The 21,236-nt window shown below is 51.2% G+C and overlaps 7 protein-coding genes and 1 pseudogene across 8 annotated transcripts, besides 1 other annotated feature; 5 read left to right on the top strand and 3 right to left on the bottom strand.

Annotated features, from left to right (window-relative positions):
* Positions 1-372: 372 nt before the first annotated feature.
* On the bottom strand, positions 373-2,114 carry NCS57_00800700 (uncharacterized protein; the record flags this gene model as incomplete). Its single annotated transcript, XM_053057837.1, has 3 exons — positions 373-413; positions 731-1,916; positions 1,983-2,114. The coding sequence occupies 3 exons, from the start codon at positions 2,112-2,114 to the stop codon at positions 373-375; spliced, it is 1,359 nt and encodes a 452-aa protein (XP_052911668.1).
* Positions 2,115-2,370: 256 nt separating this feature from the next.
* On the top strand, positions 2,371-3,322 carry NCS57_00800600 (annotated as a pseudogene). Its single transcript has 2 exons — positions 2,371-2,854; positions 2,910-3,322.
* Positions 2,371-3,322: a sequence feature.
* A 481-nt stretch (positions 3,323-3,803) lies between these two features.
* On the bottom strand, positions 3,804-5,515 carry NCS57_00800500 (putative transporter; the record flags this gene model as incomplete). Its single annotated transcript, XM_053057836.1, has 3 exons — positions 3,804-3,867; positions 3,919-5,335; positions 5,398-5,515. The coding sequence occupies 3 exons, from the start codon at positions 5,513-5,515 to the stop codon at positions 3,804-3,806; spliced, it is 1,599 nt and encodes a 532-aa protein (XP_052911667.1).
* A 276-nt stretch (positions 5,516-5,791) lies between these two features.
* On the top strand, positions 5,792-7,174 carry NCS57_00800400 (uncharacterized protein; the record flags this gene model as incomplete). The annotated part of the gene is made up of 2 exons (XM_053057835.1): positions 5,792-5,811; positions 5,965-7,174. 2 exons carry the CDS (start codon positions 5,792-5,794, stop codon positions 7,172-7,174), a joined length of 1,230 nt encoding a protein of 409 aa, XP_052911666.1.
* A 181-nt stretch (positions 7,175-7,355) lies between these two features.
* NCS57_00800300 (Aconitate hydratase, mitochondrial) lies at positions 7,356-9,879 on the bottom strand (the record flags this gene model as incomplete). The annotated part of the gene is made up of 4 exons (XM_053057834.1): positions 7,356-8,348; positions 8,407-9,056; positions 9,104-9,666; positions 9,725-9,879. 4 exons carry the CDS (start codon positions 9,877-9,879, stop codon positions 7,356-7,358), a joined length of 2,361 nt encoding a protein of 786 aa, XP_052911665.1.
* A 362-nt stretch (positions 9,880-10,241) lies between these two features.
* NCS57_00800200 (uncharacterized protein) lies at positions 10,242-11,443 on the top strand (the record flags this gene model as incomplete). The annotated part of the gene is made up of 6 exons (XM_053057833.1): positions 10,242-10,350; positions 10,402-10,442; positions 10,500-10,595; positions 10,647-10,800; positions 10,860-11,176; positions 11,249-11,443. The coding sequence occupies 6 exons, from the start codon at positions 10,242-10,244 to the stop codon at positions 11,441-11,443; spliced, it is 912 nt and encodes a 303-aa protein (XP_052911664.1).
* A 458-nt stretch (positions 11,444-11,901) lies between these two features.
* Positions 11,902-12,674, top strand: NCS57_00800100 (uncharacterized protein; the record flags this gene model as incomplete). The annotated part of the gene is made up of 3 exons (XM_053057832.1): positions 11,902-11,952; positions 12,005-12,346; positions 12,405-12,674. The coding sequence occupies 3 exons, from the start codon at positions 11,902-11,904 to the stop codon at positions 12,672-12,674; spliced, it is 663 nt and encodes a 220-aa protein (XP_052911663.1).
* A 7,418-nt stretch (positions 12,675-20,092) lies between these two features.
* On the top strand, positions 20,093-21,236 carry NCS57_00800000 (Serine/threonine-protein phosphatase 2A 56 kDa regulatory subunit; the record flags this gene model as incomplete). Its single annotated transcript, XM_053057831.1, has 2 exons — positions 20,093-20,818; positions 20,871-21,236. The coding sequence occupies 2 exons, from the start codon at positions 20,093-20,095 to the stop codon at positions 21,234-21,236; spliced, it is 1,092 nt and encodes a 363-aa protein (XP_052911662.1).

Genomic DNA, 21,236 nt, shown 5'->3' with positions numbered 1-21,236 from the left:
AAAAGTAATTAATTAAATAAAAATAATATAAATAAAGAACTATTTTTAAAACTTAGTTATATATTATATTTATTAATATAATATAATATAATAATAATAATAATACTTATAGATATTACTTATACTATAAAGTCTAAGTAATTAAGACTTGTAATATTAAACCCCTCAACTAGCAAGTCATTCCAAGGCATATCTATGCTTGGTGTGAGTTGCTGCCCTATTTGGCTAGTAAGCTGTCCGGGGCCTGACGGCTGTAGTTTCAGCCCGAACCATGACATAAACTCTCTATCAACCTCGTCATCAGACAATGAAGGTCGATCAAAAACATCCAATGTGGCCTTTCCGAGCCTCCCGACAATAACTGCACAGCGTTCACCAACAGAACGCCCATTCGACACGCCTCGCAAAAGTCTCTGGCACATGTCAATGTTTGCCTCGGCAATACTTTTACTCAGCTCGCTGCGTATCACTGAGCTAGATCGCAGGGAATGGAGCATAGTAACCGCTGCCATAAACAACGAATTCAAAGCTACAAAGGTGTAGCTAATTCGATTTTTGGCATAGAGAGTATTGTAGCAGGAGATGAGGCTTATGGCAGAATCGGCACAAAGTCTGAGCGCGGAGATTGTACCGACGGGGAATACTCTTGATGGGCGATAAAGAGAAAGCACCGCATAATGGTATGCGATTTGGAACCACTCTGCCGCTTGCAACATGGCTAGACAGCTACCTGGTCCGTAGCGCGGTGCTGTTACCAGCCATGTGTTGAGACTGGTGTAATGAGCCTGTCGGACGGCATCTAGACTGTCGTAATCTTTGGTGGTGTTGCCCGACGCTGCATGCAGCGAAACATAGATGGCAGCATTGATCTGTCGGAGCTTGATGACATGCAAGAAGGTCGACATGTCTCTAGGATCTTGCACCATGTTGGGGGCCGCCTCCGGGTGACAGAGTTGCTCATCGGTAAGCTGCAGTGGGAAAGGCACAGTGATATCCGAGTCGTTGATGCTCAGAGGTCTACCCATTGCTATAGACATGCTTCGATCCATAGTGTAGATGCACCAGAAGAGACGCCGAGCCATTTGCTGGGATAGCAGACTCTGGCTGGCATTTGAGCTTTCCTCCCGATGAAGGTCGATTCCCAGCCCAATGCGAAGGGCCAGCCCAAGCGTATACCACATATTGACTGACTGGGGTTCATTTGCTCCATAAAGACAGAGGAGGAGCAAGCACTGGATGCAATCCAGGTCATCAGCTCCCAACACCAAATCAAGGTCCCTGATGGCTGTCTGGAAGAAACTATTGTGCGAATTATGCTGCTGCTGTGCTCCCCTGAAGTTGCTTGTCTCGGCACTTGCTATCGCAAGCACCATGTAGACTCGGAAAGGTGACAGTGGACGGCCCGGCTCGCCTTTTGTCAGGGGAAGGAAATCATTTTCGATAAAACTTGGCTTGTGAAGAACTGGTAGCTGCGGCCATCGATTTGTAAAGAATATCTCGACTAGACCTTCAGACTGGACAGCAGGAAGACCGCCGATGAGGTCCACCGGGGTGGGGGACGATTGACTGTCTTGGTCGGCGGCCCAGAGCTGCCAGGGGCTGCCTCGCAAGGCGGGTTCCAAGATCGAGCCTGAGAAGGTAGGACGAAGTATGCGACCGCGGTACACATGATCGTCATGGTCGACGACAGACGAGCCGCACTCTTGGGGAAAGTCTTGAGATGGTTCCAGGCAGCCGCGGGATTCATTGCTTCTCTCGGCGCGCAATGCCTCCAACTGACCCTCAAGGTCCTGCACCTTTTGCTTCAGCGCTTCACATTGACAATTAGGATCCGGGCGGATGACTAGTCTATCGGAGGGGATGCATCTAGCTTGGACCAAGAGACAGGGTCCGCAAGACGGCAATCTCCCATCACACTTTTACGCTGGTCAGCACGGCTCCGATGCTCACACAAAGCAAGGCAGGGAGGGGAGAGGGTGAACCTTTTGCTTCCGCCTTCGGCAGCGTTCGCATGCTGCCGAATTCCTCTTCAGATGCCGTCGCGGAGTTGCCGACGGGATTGAGGCGATGTTGTCCGAAGGAGATCGGGGAGCTCCAGCTTCGATTGGGTCCATATCTGGCTGATGCAAGGATAGTGAAAGATGGAGAATCGGGAGGGGGACATTTAGAAACACGCGTCAGTGCTGGTTACGAAGTGGCGGGGATGTCCATCGGATTCCTCCGATCACGTGGTACTTTGATGATCCCCGACACACCCCCGACCTACATCAGCCACTGATTATCTATGAGGATGGGGTTCTGCAATCGTAGTTACTTCTCAGATTAAACGGAGCTCATGTCATTTTTTGCATATTTGCAACACCACTCGACATGCCCCATTCAACAAGTCTATTACCTGCAGGGAGCTTCGACACCCATGTTCACGTTTTTGATCCCAACGTTGGACCGTATGACGGATCTCGAGCCTACACTCCCGCCGATGCGCCTCTAAAGGACCTGGTCGCTTTTTCCTCGACGCTCAACAGCTCTGACAGCCCGCTGAACTTGGTCCTCGTTCAGCCATCGCCTTACGGCAATGATAACCGAGTTTTGTTGCAGTCACTGTGTCAACTTCAAAAGAACCCCAAGATTGTAGCCCGGGGGATTGCAGTAGTTGACGTGCTGCAAGTCACCGATGCCGACTTGGCGCAAATGCACCAGGTTGGCGTGCGTGGGCTGCGGGTAAATCTCCAGTCAGCGGGCAAAGGTGTAAACTTGGAACAGCTGAAGCTCACCCTTCTTACTGCATCCCAGAAGATACAGCATCTTCCAGGATGGCGGCTTCAGGTATTTGCCCCTGCTGCTGTATGGTCAGGTAAGGCCCCCGTGTCAATGTCTATGGCTAGCCCCCACTGAAACTCTTCTGCTAGAACTCTACGATTTCATCTTGCAGTTACCTGTTGAGATTATTGTCGATCATATTGGCGGTCTTTTAGGCGCTTCCAGAATTGCCAGCGGTAATGCTGACCCAAACGTGGCACTATCGCAGGCGGGATTCGACAGTCTTGTGAAGCTGGCGCGCAGTCGCCGAGCCTGGATTAAAGTGTCGGGTCTATACCGTGCTTCGCTGCGGACCGACTCTTGCTACGATGATCTAGAGGGAATAGTCCGCCGATTGTTCCGCGAAGTCCCCGAGCGTTTGATCTGGGCCAGTGACTGGCCGCACACCGGAGAAGGCAAAGCTCGAGCAGGCAAAGACAACGCTGCGCTACTCGCTGAAATCGAAGAGTTCCGCACTATAGATAATGCTGAAATCCTGCAATCACTACGGAATTGGTCAGAGAGTGAGGATACTTGGAGGAAAATCATGGTCGACAACCCTAGAGAGCTATTTGCTTCCCCTAGATAATATAGATACGAGCAGAAACAATCCCAATCATTACTTATTATATTATAAAAGGATATTCTACCTCTTAAGTGGTATTTAACTCCTCTAACCTTCCGTACTAGACCTATGCTGTTACGCTAATGTGTTAGAACCTTGAGTCTTGATGCTACTGAGGTGTAAAAAGGTGATGAATGTCTTCTTTGCAATAGTGGGGGCGACTTCCCTTTGGAGACAACAAGAGAAGTCTAGGCAGTAGTTGTTACACCCCCGTTGCCAGTCCATGAGGATTTGATCGCACCGAAGAAATCACTACAGAAAGAATTCATCTGAAACCGAGCACAACGACACCGACGGATCAAACATTGTCTGCATCATCAACGAGCCAGCTCCATTCCCCAAAACACCTCGTTCACGTCAAATCTAACCCTTATGGGTTTCACCTCTTAGCATTCTCCACATGACCAGAGTCGGCTGAAATATGATCCTTTTCACCAACACTCCTTTAGAGTTAGCTATTTACTCAGATATTCTGTAAGAGGCTGCCAACTCACTTTTCGATATCATTGCCCGAAGCGGAAAGAGGGTGACGCATCTTATAGATGGGACGCGAGAAGATAATATCCATGTCGTCAAGGCTAAGTCCACTTGTCTCGGGCACGAAGAAGAAGGTATACACTAGAGCTATGATGCACCAACCAACGAAGAACATGAACGCTCCCCAGACGTCCATGCTTCTCAAGAGGCTGGGTGTCGCTTTTGTGATGGCAAAGTAGAAGAGCCAGTGGAAACATTGAGATAGTGCACCACCGAACGATCGAATGCGGTTCGGCCACAGTTCGGCTCCGAAGAGGTAAGGCAAGGTGTACAATCCGACAGCCCAACCAAAAGCGTGGACGTAGATAGCAGCGATAGCTGCATCAGATGCGCTTTTGGGTATGGAGTTTCCCTCGGAACGGAACACGTTGAGGTAGCCTGTGAGGTAGGAGTGGCAGAACATCTGGACAGTGACACCAATCAGAAGTGACTTTCTGCGTCCCATCATGTCGACAAAGAAGAGCGAGGCAGCTATGGTGCAAACCAGCTTCGCGACGGCGTAGAGCCCTGAAGAATAGATCTTGGTATTCCGGCCTGTTACTCCAATCAACCCAAAGATTGTGGGAAGGTAGTTGGTAACAGAGTTTGCGCCAGAGAATTGGGCTAGGATATAGGCGATAACAGTGAGCTGAACACGGCGGAAGTTGGAGCGCACAAGGAACGTTTCTTTCACGACGGCAAGGAACCCGTTGGATCCGATATGTCTGCCTTCATCCTCCACGGTATGGACAATGTGGCTGTGCTCCTCCAAGATTGTCGGGTGATCGGCAGGTAGGCCTCGTAGAGTGCACAATGCGGCGAGAGCCTCCCCTTCGCGACATCGAATTGCAAGCCACCGTGGTGACTCGACGATGAAGAAGGAGCAGACGATGCCGATGAACGGGGCAAAGGTCTGGACGAACCAGGGGACTTGGTACTGGAGGTCCAATGCTCCCGAGATGTGCACGCTGCAGCCGTACACCACAAAGATGCCCAGTCCTTGGCCAAGCAGCATGGCCATGTTGAACCAAAGAGTCATGAAGCCGCGGATGGTCTTCGGTGCAATCTCTGCCAGCGTCATGGGGCCGACAACAGTGCAGGCGCCGATTCCAAGTCCCGCAAAGATTCTACCGAAATAGAGCGCACCAACACTGCCGTAGGAGAAGCAGGAGACCAGGGCCCCGATGATGTAGATGGTCTGATAGAGCCTCATTGACTGCTTCCGACCGAGCTTGTCGTTGAGGAAGAAGGATAGGAACGCTCCGCCACCAGCGCCGATGTTGACAAAGGATACCAGGTTTTCAATCGTCTCGCTGTCGAGTTCGCTGTCGAGGTCATATTGCCTCTTGAAAGACTGAAGCTGAGTAATGGATGCCGCGGAGCCTTCATCCCAACCTGAACAGGACAGTGGCATCAGTAAACATGTATCGGAGAGCTGGCGAACAATATGAACTTACCCTTTGGACACCCGCACAAGGCAAACGTGAAGGCGGTCAAGAATAGTTGCCGGTTGAAAACTTCTCGAGGAAGTGCCTTGATGGCGTTTTTGTATTTGGTAAAGCTTGTTTCCTTCATAGTGACGGTGTTTGAGAGTGAAAGAGAGCGTTGACAAGGTATGACAAGTACTTCAAACCATGTCTTTCCCAGAAGCTAGCATCGCAGTTTTATATATCACAACACCACCAAAGGCAACGCGTCCCCGCACTCACTTCAACCCCATACCCCGCATGTGCTTAGACCAAGCTTGTTCACTGACCCCGTGGGGACCTGACGGGCCATGACTTGGAGTCAAACCAATTCTAGGGAAAGAATTAGAAATTCTGCGGATCGGACGCATCCGACTATCGTACGATGGTCTGGAATGATCTAACGTAGGTAGTCCCCGGCCCAGCACGGTTGATTATCCTTCTATCGGACCGATCCGACGTGGTTAGGAGAATATCAGGGGTCAAGCCGCAAGGGGGACTGACCTACTTGACATGTTGACCATTCGTGACAATTGCATTTTACTGAATCATTTGTAGCCCCGTCTTCTTTATCCCAGGCATCATGGCTCGTCTTGCCTATTTTCATGTCTTGTCCGGATCCTCAGCAACATGGCTGCACCCAAGCATCCTGCCGGTCCCTTCCCGCGCCATCAGCACCGTTTCCCGCCAAAATCGCCTAGCTGCAGCCTACTACAGGGGAGGCTCCTCAAGGGCTGTTTTCTTCAACAGTCAGGACCTCCCCTCGGAAAGTTCCCGCGATGACATGTTCCGTGGCGTCATCGGCAGCCCCGACCCGTATGGACGGCAGCTTGACGGTATGGGCGGAGGCATCTCCAGTCTTTCCAAAGTTTGCATCGTCGGACCCTCTACGCATGCCGATGCCGACGTGGACTACACTTTTGTGTCCATAGGAATCAAGAATGACAAGGTCGATTACTCGAGCAACTGTGGCAACATGTCGGCCGCCGTGGGACCTTATGCAGTAGACTCTGGTCTTATCCCTGTGCCCAGCGAGTCGCAAGACCGGTTCACTGTCCGCATCCACAATACAAACACTGGCAAGCTCATCAATGCCTCATTCCCAATCGCGGACGGCGAGGCTGTGGCTTCGGGCGATTTCACCATCGATGGGGTCACGGGCGCTGCAGCCCCTGTTCAGCTCGATTTTGTCAGGCCAGCTGGATCACGGACAGGAAAGTTACTTCCTACTGGCAACGTCTTGGATATATTGGATGGCTATCATGCAACGTGCATCGATGTTGGCAATCCTTGTGTCTTTGTATATGCGTCCGAGCTGGGCGTCGATGGTGAACTATCTTCAGATGATATCGAAGCAAACACGGCACTGAAAGAAAAGCTCGAGTCCATCCGTCGCCAGGCTGCCGTCACCATGGGTCTCGCGGAGAATGTCGACAGCGTCCCCGGGAGTGTCCCTAAGATATCCATCGCCTCGCCGAGGAAGGGCCCGGCAGGCGACGAGATCAATATCCGCGCCATGTCAGTTGGCCAGGCACACAAGGCCGTTCCAGTGACTGTAGCTCTAGCCACAGCGGCGGCGGCCAAGATACCGGGCAGCACAATTGCTAATTGCCTGAAGGGTAGCCAAAGTGGACAGGGCCTGGATATTTGTCATTCAAGCGGCCGGCTGCGAGTTGACGCTTCTTTTGACGATGCAGGAGAGCTGGTCAAGGCTACAGTGTTCCGTACAGCCAGGCGCTTGATGGATGGGACCGTTTACTGGAAATAGTGACACCATTCCACACAATCAGTTTACATGTAGTGCAGAGATCTTTTTGTTCCACTGATTCCCAACTGTTCAAGAAACAAGAATGACGTGAAACAACATTGTTGGCTCCAAATCCATTGGGGAAAAAAATAGATAGAAATTTGAGTAATATAATTGAAGTTTATTCCCAGACCACACAAGCCTACGAAGAGGCCGTCGGGGAGGATCTGTCCGACAACCGACTAGCCATGACGTTTAGCGCACTTCCGGCCCTGAAATACTCGACTTGTTCGCGAGTAAACGTATGGTTCGCCTCCGTATCCCAGCTCTTGCCATCCTTTGAGGTTATTTTCAACCTCACGGTCTGCCCAGGTTCCAAGTCTGCCAATCCAACAATGCTGACACGATCAGAAGCCTTGATTCTGTCGTATGCAGTGTCATCGGCAAAAGTCAGCGCCAGCATGCCCTGCTTCTTGAGGTTGGCCTCGTGGATGCGGGCAAATGACCTGGCGATGATGGCGACACCACCGAGGTATCGCGGTTGTAGAGCCGCGTGCTCACGCGAGGAGCCCTCGCCGTAATTGTGATCAGCCACTACAACCCAGGGAAGTCCTCGCTGCTGATAGTCTCGCGCTGTGTCAGGAACACCCCCCTGCTCTCCCGTAATTTGGTTGACAACCTTGTTGACCTGATTGTTATCTGCGTTGACGGCTCCAATAAGAGTGTTGTTGGAGATGTTCTCGAGGTGGCCACGGAAACGCATCCACGGGCCAGCCGTGGTGATGTGATCCGTTGTGCATTTGCCCGCCGTCTTGATCAGGATGGGACACTCATGGAAGTCTTTTCCAGACCAGGGGCGGAACGGCGCTAGCCTCTGCAGGCGCTGAGAGTCTGGTGATATCTGGACAGTCACGGTCTGTCGGAATTGGGCATCGGTCGAAGGCGCCTCGTAGACGTGGTCCGCATTCTCATACGCATCTGCCGGTAGTGCGTCGCCCCTAGGAGGTTGAAAACGGAATTCGTCACCTGATTCCGTTACGAGGCTATCCCTGACCGGATCGAAGCCGAGGTCGTCAGAGAAGACCTTGGCCATGACCATCTCGGGGGAAGAAAGGAATGCATGGGTAGCAGGGTTTCCGTCCAGACGTCCCGTAAAGTTTCTGTTGTATGATGCTAGGATGGAATTTGGAGTGCCCTGTTCATGCGTTAACAAATTGCCTTGAGGCGCCTGACAGTCTAGACATTCGACTTGCCTTTTTCATCTCGGTTCTATCCCAAGACCCGCAGCATGGGCCACAAGCGTTAGATAAGACCTTGCTTCCCAGGCGCTCAAAGACATCGATGACGCCTTCGCGTTTCAGCGTCTGATTAGTTTGCTCACTTCCGGGGGAAAGGAGCAACGGCATTTTGGGCTTCAATCCCGCGTCGAGAGCTTGCTGGGCCAAGCTAGCGGCACGAGACAGGTCCTCGAATGAGGAATTTGTGCAAGACCCGATAAGTCCTGCTGTGAGCTTCTCTGGCCACTGATTCTCCCGCGCAGCTTGGCCAAACTTGGAGATTGGCGTCGATAAATCTGGTGTAAAGGGTCCATTGATGCGAGGCTCCAGCGTGGACAAGTCAATCTCGATGATGCGGTCGTACTCTGCGCCTTCGTCTGCTCGCAGCTCGTGCTTAGCTACCTGCACAGCTTCAGCCAGCTCTGGCCGGCGAGTCGCCCGCAAATAGGCAGACATAGCGTCGGAATAGGGGAATAGTGACGTTGTTGCTCCGGTCTCGGCGCCCATATTCGTGATGGAAGCCATCCCTGAGGCTGATATCGTAGCCGCACCTGGGCCAAAGTACTCGATGATGTTGCCAGTACCACCTTTAACCCCCAGAATCCCTGCTACTTTGTTTATAACATCTAAACTGTTAGTAGCATTCAGCAACCATAGACTGCGCTTGACGTACCTTTTGGACTAGCCCAACCACTCAACTGTCCCATCAGTTTCACGCCGACCACGTTGGGGGCTGTGATCTCCAGGGGAAGCCCAGACATAACATCGACTGCGTCTGCACCGCCGACACCGACCGCAATCATGCCCATGCCTCCGGCATTTGGCGTATGAGAGTCAGTGCCAATTAACATGCCACCAGGGTATGCATAGTTCTCCAGCACAATCTGATGGATAATGCCCGCATTTGGCTTCCAGAATCCCATATTGTAGCGCTGGCAGGCACTTGACATGAACTCGTAGACCTCACCATGACTAGCAAGTGCACCAGCAAGGTCCTTCTGGCTGCCATCTCGGCCTACGATCAGATGGTCGCAGTGCACTGTGGTGGGTACTGCTGTCTTGTCTAGGCCGGCAGTCATGAATTGAATGATTGCCATTTGCGCTGTGGCGTCTTGGCAAGCAATTCGCCGGGGCCTCAGTTTCAGCTGGGTTGAGCCCCGGATTACTTTGCCCTCATGGCCCTCATCAAGGTGTGCAAGGAGAACCTTCTCAGCATACGTGAGAGGCCGGTCAAGACTTTCAAAAAAAAAAAGTAAGAGGCATGTATAATTGCAGGGTTATGGGGTATTCTCACATTTCGCGTAGGCGGGGAAGTTTGTCCAAAAACCCAACGTAGTCAACGCTGTGGTCAGGCTCGAATCGACTCAGCGGTGCTTGCCCTCTGGCCCGGTTCACCGTGGCGAAAGATCGGACGGCGGAGCCTGCACGTGTTCGACTAGCCCTCAACATTGTGCTTGTAGTTTGGATCAGTAAGTAACAGGGTGCTGAGGTCAGTCAAGTGCAGGTTGTGCAACGACCATGATATGCTGAAGACTGTCTGCAGGATTATGGCCACTCGCGTGGGTCGGATTTACAATCAGATGGAGACCCCAGGAACTGTGGACCGCCCATCGGACATTCCCTCGGATGTGTCCGAACGACGGGAGGGGCTGATTCATGCAGTGTTTCGGACATCTCCGATGACGGTAGCTTCTGTGCAAAGCAACAGCATTGTGTAACATGTCGGGTAGCAACCTTAGACTCCTTCAAGTATCCTTGGCTCGGTGATGCAAGTCCAAGTTCCTTTACACTCAACGGACAATCAACTAAAGATGTCGACCGCAGTCACAGTATCACCAACACTTGGAAATGCCCAAGCGACACGCAAACAGAGCTCATGGAGCAATCTACTAGTCGGGGCGGCTATGAACCTCTTCCAAGGTCACTAACCTCCGAAGTGAACCGCTTGGGGGCAAAACTAACAGGTCGTAGTAACTTCCCTGGGTCAACCAATGGAGGTCCTGAAAACACATGTATGTTGGCCATGCAAGAGGAAAGAGGGACGCGAGACTAACAAAGACAATGACCAGGTTGCAGCTAATAGAGGCGATAATCTGCGCACTGCGATCAGCAAAACATGGTCTCGTGGGGGTGCTCCAGCCTTCTATCAAGGGCTCATTCCCTGGGTAAGTGGATCGCTGCTCGGTTCGCAAGCTCGACTAACACGCCCTCTCAAGGCATGGATTGAGTGCTCAACGAAAGGGTCAATCCTATTCTTCACCTCGAATGAAGTAGAGGCCTATTCAAAAACACTACTCGGTGCGAGTCCGGCCATTGCGGGGACATTGGGCGGCATTGCCGGTGGTGCTGCTCAGGCATACTTGACCATGGGTGAGTACAAGGAGAGTGGACTCTGGAGAATGCATGCATGTTGACGTAGATTATATCAGGCATGACAACTTGCATGAAGACTGTCGAAGTGACACGGCCAAAAAACCTTCAGCCGGGGGTCCGGGTCCCGGGAACTATCGAGATCTTTATTGGCATCTTGCGCAAAGAAGGCATTCGCGGCGTCAATCGCGGCGTCAACGCGGTTGCTCTGCGGCAAATCAGTGGATGGGCATCTCGCATTGGAATTGCAAGGTTTGCCGAGGCTCAGATCCGCGCTATGCACTCAAAGCCAGCAGAAGCGAAGCTCAGCGTGTGGGAGAAGATTGGCGCGTCAACGGTCGGAGGAGCGCTGAGCTGCTGGAACCAGCCTTTTGAAGTAAGTTGCGGCAATTCTTGTTAGTTTATACCAATGCTGATCGCAGTGCGGGTCCTTCGTGTGGAAATGCAGTCACTGGCGTCGGGCAAAGATGTGTCGTCGAAGCCAACCATGGCGTCTGCAGCGAGGCGCATCCTGGCCAACTCAGGCCCCTTGGGTTTCTTCCGAGGCATTGTTCCTCGCATTGGGGTAGCAGCATGGGCTACTATCTGTATGGTAGGGTTTGGTGACATGGCCAAGGAGTATGTCCGAGGTCCGACTGCTTGAGTGTTGCGTCGCACCATGGTTGGCCAAAGCAGTCGTTTGTAGAAATAGATATGTCACTGTGTGAACATTGGGATGTGATGCTACGATGTGCCAAAAATGTGTTCTTTATTGTAGTTGAAGCCTCATTCTTGAGGGATAACTGAGCCAGAAGGCCGAAATAAATATATCAATGTATGGCAACTGTACATCATGTTCAATGAGAAGTCCCAGATTCACAGGGATTGCCAACACACATACCAACTAGCAGCCCATGGTATAACCCGACCATGATCTCAATCCGACTAGGCGTATTAGCGCAAAACGCAATGCATGAGATCGTCAATAAAATCCTACTCTTGTGTAGGGAGTGGGCACCGAGTATGTCCCCGCATATGCCGGGTGGATCCGTCATGTAACTATATATTCTCCCCCTCCACTGCTGAAAATAGTTTCACTCGCGGCCAGCACCCTGAACGAATATGACATCCACTGGCTTACTGAAGCGCCTGCGCGCTTTCTCCACCTGTGATGTGAGAGTTCCCCCTTCCCTGGCTAGCCATATGTTAACAACGGTATGCATAGATTGGCGATGCCCTTGTCAAACTCGACTATCCATATGGTGGTTTCCTTGATGGAATAACCATGTGGTCGCCGCATATGCGCTCTGGCTCAACCAAGATCATGGGGCCAGCTGTGACGGTCAAGATGGTAGATGCCAACAACACAATCGCTCCCAAACCGCCGCGTCACTTTGCCGATTGCAATACGGTAGGTGGCATAATGTACATCCAGCAGCCCAAGGGTCTTTATTCGGCGTGCTGGGGGGGCTTGATGTCCACCCGGGCCAAGTACCTCGGCGCTGGTGGTGTGATTGTCGACGGTCGTGTAAGAGACATTGGAGAGCATCAAAACATGCAGTTCCCAGTGAGTCGCTTCTTGTTCCATGGATGAATCCGATGCACTAACATTATCCACTTCAAAGGTATTCGCGCGGGGCACCTCTATCTTGGGGTCCAACACATTCACCAGATCCTCCGAGATCAATATCCCGCTTCAATTCAAGAATGACTTGTGGATCAACCCAGGCGACATTTTGGTCGGCGATGCGGAAGGAGTAGTGGTTGTACCTCCAACCCTTATGGAGAAGGCCATCGACCTATGCCAGGAGCGCGCTGACATCGATGAAAAGACCTTGGCAGCACTCCGAAAGGGTGATGAGATGGGGCCAACCATAGTTAGACTACGAAAGTAAGCGGCAGGCGGAAGAATCCGGTCGGTACTGTCACAGCCATAACATGAACTGGTCGCCACGATCTTCAGGCTCAGTTAACCCATCGAGGACCGGGCGTCAACTATAATAAAGAACACATTTTTAACACATCATAGCATCATAATCCCGATGCTAAGAACCGGTCGCCACGTTATCCTTGACTGGTCCGGAAGCATGCCGATGTTGTCGGTCTGATTCCGTCGACAGCCCACTCTGTATTGAATGGTCTGGAAGCATGCCGATGATGTCAGGTTGATCTCTGGAGACCCATAAAAACCGGGACGGTCCCGACTGCGCTACATCGTTCTAATTTCCTGTCTACTATTAGCAATTGAGATCCTAGTCCTGGTCCTGGTCCAAGGTACTTCGGTAGACTAAGGAGGCCTGTCTATTAATTATTGCAGAGAGCTATTATTTCATACGTGTAACGCGGCAGCTAGGCAGTGGCTGCAGGGTAGCAAGCCTCGTGGCTACTCGGCCAAAAGGTTACCTATGACCTCGATCGATCGAGGTCCTGCCTAACGCGGTAAATCACGGCTACCCTGCACCTCTAGGAATTACGTCCTTAGACGGCGCAACCGTAACAATACCCTTCCTTATTTATAATAAGAGACATTTATTAGATTAGGACTTATATAATAGCTTAGAAGGTAGTTATATACCTTTAATAGCTACCTGGGTAATCCCTAGCTTTATAATAAACTAAGCCTAATTAAAAAAGCTATTATAGCTTAAAAAAAAATATCTTTTAATTATCTTAGTTATATAGTCTTAATACCTCTTATAATAAGGTAATTCTACTGTCTTATTACTCTTATTACCTATGGAAAATATTAACCCCGCGGTTCTCACATAGAAACAGATAAAGGTAGAGATATATAATAAGTTACAAGGGGCACTTTAAATAGCCAAGCGATAGACAAGAACCCACATATCCATCCGCAAACTCTCACTCATATACTTGCCAGGGTACATATAAGAATAGGCACCTTCGTACTTAACCGCAAATGACATAGCATAGGCCATGCCAAGAATACCCACATGTGCTGTATCGACGGCGTACGCTGGTGAAATCCATGGCATCTCTGTAGTTTTCAGATCGCGCAGGAAGATGTAAACCGAGATTAAAATAGTAACAGGATCCTAATATACACAAACAATCAAGCAGCTATCAGGGAGGTAGCAAAGCTCAGGCGCAGACCAGGGTTGTGCCTTCTCCAACACATAACACGGGGGGTACAAGATCTGAGGATAAAAGGCTTGACTGCCAAGCGTTGATGGATCCCAACCCATACGGGGGCATATGGCAATGAAGCGGCAGACCGAGCCATCAAAGAAGATACCGGATAGAGACAGAGAGGGTCACCACGACGAAGGGCATCTCAGCCCCCCGCACTGCATTCACCGAGGACTACAATGAAATTGTAGTCGCGCCGAGTTGTCTACGAAAGATGGAAAACACGGCGGCATCAGGAAACCAAAGGCCCTACAGCCACACACGCCTCAGCAAGAGGCATAGCGCCATTTACGCCCAACTTCGGACGAAAAAGATATGGAAAAACGACTTCCTCTTCAACCGAAGAGTGCCGGGGATTACAGGCCAAGATGCGATTGCGCCAGAGTCCGTCGTCGTGACTTGGTGGTTAACTATGTTTCGGAGGTTCCGTCTGAAATATCAGTGACACTGTTATTCCATATTCGCGATGCTAGCTGGCGTGGATTGTGTTCTGCCCCTCGGCTGGGATCAAGCTTCCCCTTTCATCAAACCCCATGACTCTGGGGCTGGCCTGTGTTGATATCGCTATACAACCTTGCACGAAGGTACATACAGTACCATTTTTAGCTACTCTAAACTTCAGCGAGGAGCTGAAAATCGAGCGGCGCGAACTAGCATGAAGGCAGCCTCGGAACGGTATCCAACTGGACCCCGTTGACACCACCGGGCCCCTCGGTGGGTGTCTGTTCCCCATAGAGACAGGGATATTCGATCCCTTGGCCTCAGCTCTTGCCAACGCCACCTAAGTTGATCCGGGGATGGCTTGTGCTGGTATTTCCCATACTACCCGGCTTCGTTATTTGCTTTTTTCGTATCATCGAGGTCGCCTGCTTGGGCTCTGGATCCCCAGGGTCGGACGAGATGTCTTGTCAGCTCCGACGTACCGAGTTCCCATGGGACCAATCGACGAGCTCTCCGATCAGCTTGTCCACATTGTTGCGGGTTTTCCGATCATCCATGACGTATATGGAAATTCGTGACCTGATGTTCGATCGCCCTCACCCCTCCGCCCCCCTTTTTTTTTCGTTCTTGTTTCTTTGCAATTGCGCCCCACATGTCGATGACTGGATCTGATTAAAAAAAAAAAAAAAAAAAAAGAAAAGAAAAGAAAAACCAATGCGCATGGAACTGAATCTGATGTTCTTCTTGATCGCTTAGGATGGACGTCAGTGCTAGACATATCGGGGCGGACTGTCCCTTGCCGTTCCATTTCGCTCCGGGAGCAATCTGTAGACCAGCTGTGGCCCTCCAGTCTGCGAACTCACCGAGTCAGTTATATATATACCGTCTTTCCATTCCCTCTGCAGCGTGAGTTCAATGCGCTCGTTCTAAGTACATCGGGTTATCCCTTGGGACTACTGACCTGGGCCCAACCCTTTGGCATGACACGTCAATTCATTTAGAGAATGAAATCTTTTCATCCAGCTCTTTTTGCGCCTCCTAGTTTCATCTTGCCCCTTCACTTTGCAAAACCCACAGCAGCTATAATCCGGCTCTAGATATCCCAGACGCCAACCCGTGAGCCTACTGTTCGCAATCATTCCCCCACCTTCCCCCAGCCCTCACCCCTGGTGGCCTCTGGAAACACTCCTATATGACCTCCTGCCTGCCGTTGATTAAAACACGGTACACCATCATGGCCCACTCATCTGCAGTCCCTGCAGTTGTCCCAGTGAACACCGTCGCCCGCATTCATCGGGCCACGCGAGAGAACCGAAGTCTGTGGTACCACCTGATGGTTCTTCAGGAGCCTGTGCAAGCTCGAGCTTGTACTCCTGGAGAGGTAGGTAAGTGCTCAACAACAGCCTCGGCTCACCTGTGAGAGCCGCATCAGACCCTGGGGTGCTGACGTCAACCAGCCAAAGGCCATAAACGTTGCATTGATCCGCCGCCCATTATTAGCCTTCGGGTCATTGAGGGCCCTACTATTGAGCAAGGCAATGACATCACGTCGGACTACAATGCGAGTTTCTTCCTACAGGCGAACATCGAAGATGCTCTGCCTCCCGTCGCCCGTAAAGGTGCCCAGACTCTCACCAGCGCCGACCCTCGTCCATTATTTGGTGCTCGCACTTCTGGAATGATGTATCTAGATCATCCGACGAAGGCAGGCTACTTTATTTTCCCCACACTCGCTGTCGACGAGAAGGGCTGGTATCGTCTATCATTCAGCCTGTTTGAGATTACCAAAGAGGAAAGAGATCTCGACATGGAGTCCCCTTATAGAGATTTTGCCTGTGGTGCAAATTATCGGATGAAGATCGAGACCGCTTCCTTCAATGTTTATACGCCCAAATCGTTTCCTGGTTTGATGGAAAGCACCGAGCTCACCAGAACCATATCAGACCAGGGAGGTCGACTCAGGATCCGACGACATGCTCGCTCGAAGAGGCCAGGTGGCAAGAAGGCCGGTTGCACCCGTAATGATATGTCCAACATCCCAACAAATCCTCAATATACAACATCTTTGAGTATACAGCTAGGGCATGGCTTGCTCACAGAACCTAGAATGCAGCCCCTCAGGGTATCATCAGAGGCAACGGGTTTCGTGGAGCAAACTGCTCTGTCTCGAGCTACCAGCGGACATATTCCACTACCAACACCAACCTCATTGGATCGGTTAATAAATTCGAGAGGCCTGCCTAGTGGTCCCTTGTGTTCAGATGACTGCATCCGGATCAATGCTCATCTGCCCCCCTTATCGGCTCCCGCGAAGGTTCGGGCCCTGGCATCTCGGGCACCCCTCAAGATACCCTCTCTGCTGTCGCCAGCACTGCCGGAGGGGACATCTGGCAACCCTTCCCCCGTGCCTCGCTTAGCCCCGACATATGACTAAGGCTTTCAGTTAGCCCTGATGGCTTGCAAAACGGCTTGTACCGTTCTATGTCTACTGTTTCGAAAATACTACCGATCCATTATCTTGTTGAATATGTGGTAGAAGAAAGCTATTGGAAGCTGCTGGAAAGGAAGGAATTTGCCACAGGAACATCGTCACAGGCTGACGATGCAGCTATTCTAGTTGATTCCACCAAAAGGCATCAATAGCCTGCCTTGACCCTATAGGAGGGCGAGGAGAGCAACGAATACACATAATTCACCTCAAAATCCAACACTATTGGTCTGTGATAGGTGAAAGGGGTACATTCCAATCATCCCTTCTGTCCCCACCCATGTTGCACGCTTCAAACTTCTGAGGTTTAGTCAACTGGTAGTCTAGCAAACCCGCTGGACAAAGACACAGGGAACGGTCCGTTCCGATGATACACAGCAAGGAATATCTACACCGCCTCCGTCAATGTCCAACTCGGAACTAAAGAGAGGTCAGAACCCCGTCAGTAAATCAACTGGTTGAGCGGTATTGAGCAGCATAACCATCTTATTCCCATGTGAGATCATCTCAGACACCCATCCTACAATGAGAAGTGCCATGACAACTCATTATCCGCGTGTACCCTAATGGTTCCGCCTCCCCGCTCAACTGCGGGGTGCATCAGCTGCCAGACTGAGCCTCTGTTACGGGGAGCCGAGCCGGAAGCATGTACTGCATCGTGGCGGAGTCCACCCCTTGTCGTAGATCGACCATCCGCGTGGCGCCGAAATTGTATTATAACGGGGTCGACACACTCTTGGTACGGCATGGCGGTGCCTCTACCCTTCAGTTGGTCGAGAAAGATCCGCACAGGGGTCCGGCCTTTTCGATAACCTTGCCTCGGCCATCCCGAGTTGGCTACGTCCTAATGCCATGGCCCTCTTCACGTAGGTCTTGGCCCTGGCCAGCTGAGCAATCATAAGTTTCCCCATCTATATTCCCCATCCTTATTCCCCATCCTTATCATCGCCGCCCCCGGACTCCATCCTTCCACAGCTCAGCTCAGAAGAATGTCCATCGTCCACTGGCTTGTTTCGGCTGAACGTAGTTACGGCCCGCTGGGCGGGGCGGGGGGTAGTGCTTTGCTCGCTGCGACATGGCAAGCTCGATGCGCGATATTATCCAAGTCCTTGGCTTGATGATTTACAAGACGCGCTATTCTACCTTCCCGTAGGTCGACAGGTGCTGAGGAAAGTATTCGTGGAAGTGTCAGGATCTCGAGGTTGAAGCTGATCTCCGATTGTGGTTAGCGTCGCTCTTCCATGTGAGATGTGAGACATGGGCCTCTCTTTTCTTCTTTTCCTCCCTCGAACTGATTCGCCCTGACCGTCGGGCCGACCGTGTCCCTGGTAGATACGTCCTTCCTTATTCCCATCCCAATCCCAACTGTATCATCGTCGACTCCCTTAATGAGGTTCTCCTCGGTCAACTGAAATCCCGAGTGCCGAATTACCTCCACAAGCGGCGTTGTGTGTATTTTCTAGATATTCTACCCTTGATCTAATGCCTGGTGGTGTTGTGCCGTGTCATCTCCAGTGCTAAACCTTGCTGATTTAATGTATGAGGCTAGTTGCTTGTCCGGTTCTCTCCTCGTAGGTGCCTCGATTCTCAATTGTGACTGACAGACCAGCCGAGAATATCCGACAGAGCTGCCTGCGAAGCAGCGACCGACTCCCGATACGCTTGGGAGGGACGGCAATATGGCTGAAGCAGACGACTGCAGGGAGAAGAGTTTTGATCCGTGGAAACCACGTCGAAGATTGCGAGGGGCTGTCTGCTCTCAAAATGGCAAGGATTAGATCCCAAACTAGCCCCAGGATGGTGAGGCCTGTCACGGCTTGCTACACGGATCCACGGCGGTGACGCCGATGTGGCGTTGCGGCTCTCGGAATTGCCGTGACTGCTAATGGCCTAACGCTGTGGCCCCTGTCGCATGGGGAGGGTTCGTTGTTTCCGAATCGTCTGATGATTGCTAAATGTTGTTCCGGCAGCACACGCTTGCCTGTTGTTTACAACCTGAACATCGGGATCTGGCTAATAGGGTTGGTTAACGAACGGCCAACTGGACAAAGAGCATCATCTCACAGTCCCTGTTGCCGAAATGCCTGCCGAGTTTATTGCAATTGTGTGGGTGAAGAGCTTTATCCCACCCAGGGAGAGCCAAGTGCTCAACGAACAGTTTCTCCAACCCAGGAGAGCCGCACGGGAGGACCCGGATTCCACCGTACGACAGTGTCTGCAATCTTTCTGTTAGTTCGTATTTTGCCTGATACCTACGTGTCACATTCAAAATTTTAATGTGCAGTTGTACACCTACCCGCCGATCACCTTATATGCTGAACTAGAAACCCGCATGGAAGGTTTATGTAGCTAGTTTTCGGTTTCCTTTGGGTGAGACAAATAGACACCTTATCTCCAGCCATTTATCTGCCACAAGGCCGCGCTCACCCCTCCTCGTACCACTTGAATGTGTCGTTCCATCCGCCAGTCCTCCATCACCCAGGGCAAACCCTCACTTGAATGTGCCCCGATAGAGGGCCGACAACGGTCGCTAAGGAGGATGAAGCGATTTCAGAAAAGAGTTATAACCCCCGAGCCTGGCATTGGTTGCTCTGGATCTCGAGAACTGACGTCTGCATCGACAGATCTCACGAGGCAAGCCCCTCACCAAATCCAACAAGACGAACAAGCCATCCAGAGATGAATCAGTGTCTCTACCAACCGGAGCTTCATCCAGCCAGTCATCTCTATTGGAAGTTCCATCTCCCAGCCCACTTTTGAACGATACCCGTATCAAACGGTCACCCCCGAGTCCTGCTCGCCCTCTGCCTTTGACCCTGGCAAGCATCGAACAGCCGAGCGAAATCAGGGATGAAGTTGCTTCGACAGGCGGTATTGAAAATACTGACTGCGATAATTCGGACCCGGGAGTACCTGAAACCGTCAGTATTAGCCTGGCACCTGTCGTAAGCGGCTTGAGAACTTGATAAACGGGCATGTTACTAAATCTAACCTTAGCATTTCTCCCCATCGGATACCACGGAAGCGATACATCATCACCTGACACTGCCGGGAAGAAGCCAGGGGTTGCCCTCAACCCAGAAGGCAATAGACTGCCTGGATGCGATACCGACGGTGTTTCTGATGCCCCAACAACGGCGAAACTCGTCCGGTTTTAATATACCCACTAGCAAAGAGCTAGAGCGTCTTCCGAGCATCTACGACGTGCCCCCGAGCCAACGGTACGTCCTTGTCATGCAGAAGATCGACCAGTGCAATATTATCTTCGACTTCAACGACGCGAGCAGCCATGTGGAATCCAAGGAGATCAAGAGACTTGTACTTCACGAGCTCCTTGACAGCATTACTTCTAACACGCAATTCATGAGGCCATACATGTACTCGAAAGTATTCGACATGTTGGCGAGAAATCTTTTTCGACCCTTACGACCACCCATGTCGAATACCCCGTCTGGGGTCTTCGACCTCGAGCTGGACGCACCAGTTTTCGAGGTTGCCTGGCCCCACATCCAGATCATCTACGAGCTCTTCTTGTGCTTCGTAAGGAGCGACGATTTCGAGGCAGATGTTGCCAAGGATTTTGTCCAACAGGGCTTCATTCTCCAGCTTCTAGAGCTCCTCGACTCTGAAGATCCCCGCGAGCGAGACTATGTGAAGAACATCCTTCACTCCATTTATGTCAAATTTTCTACTCTACGATCTTTTATTCGGCGGTCTATTAACCACATTTTCCTCCAATTTACATACGAGACACAAAGGTTCAACGGCATAGCTGAACTACTGGAAATCATGGGCTCTATTATTGCCGGCTTCTCCATACCCCTGAAAGAGGAGCATAAGACACTCCTGACTTGTGTCTTACTCCCCCTCCACAAACCTACGATCCTTGGCAGGTACCATCCCCAGCTGTCCTTCTGCATCGTTGGATTTCTGCAAAAGGATGCAACACTTGCTGAGTCTGTAAGACAACGAAGATTATTACCTTTTCGTTACAGCATTCTGACTAGTACAGGTAATCCTCAGACTGCTACGTTTCTGGCCCAAAGTCAGCAGCACAAAGGAGATCCTCCTCTTGAATGAAGTCGAAGACATCTTCAAAGTCCTGGATTCTGCCGAATTCTTCAAAGTCCAAGTACCTCTCTTCCGCCAACTTGCCAAATCCATGACTAGTCCACACTACCAAGTTGTCGAGCGTACATTGTGCTTATGGAACAGCGCACATTTCTGCGAGCTCGTCACCGATAGTGCGGAGGTTATCCTTCCAATCATGTTTGGGCCTCTTTTTGAAACCTGCGAGTTTTATTGGAACAGGTATAGTAGACTCAACTCGAGGTGTTGGCAGACTTGTTGCTTACATGACCAGAGGGATTTGCAGTAG

Source organism: Fusarium keratoplasticum, chromosome 6 (assembly GCF_025433545.1).
Source record: "Fusarium keratoplasticum isolate Fu6.1 chromosome 6, whole genome shotgun sequence".
Lineage (NCBI taxonomy): Eukaryota > Fungi > Ascomycota > Sordariomycetes > Hypocreales > Nectriaceae > Fusarium > Fusarium keratoplasticum.
This window is presented reverse-complemented; position numbering and strand designations above follow the sequence as displayed.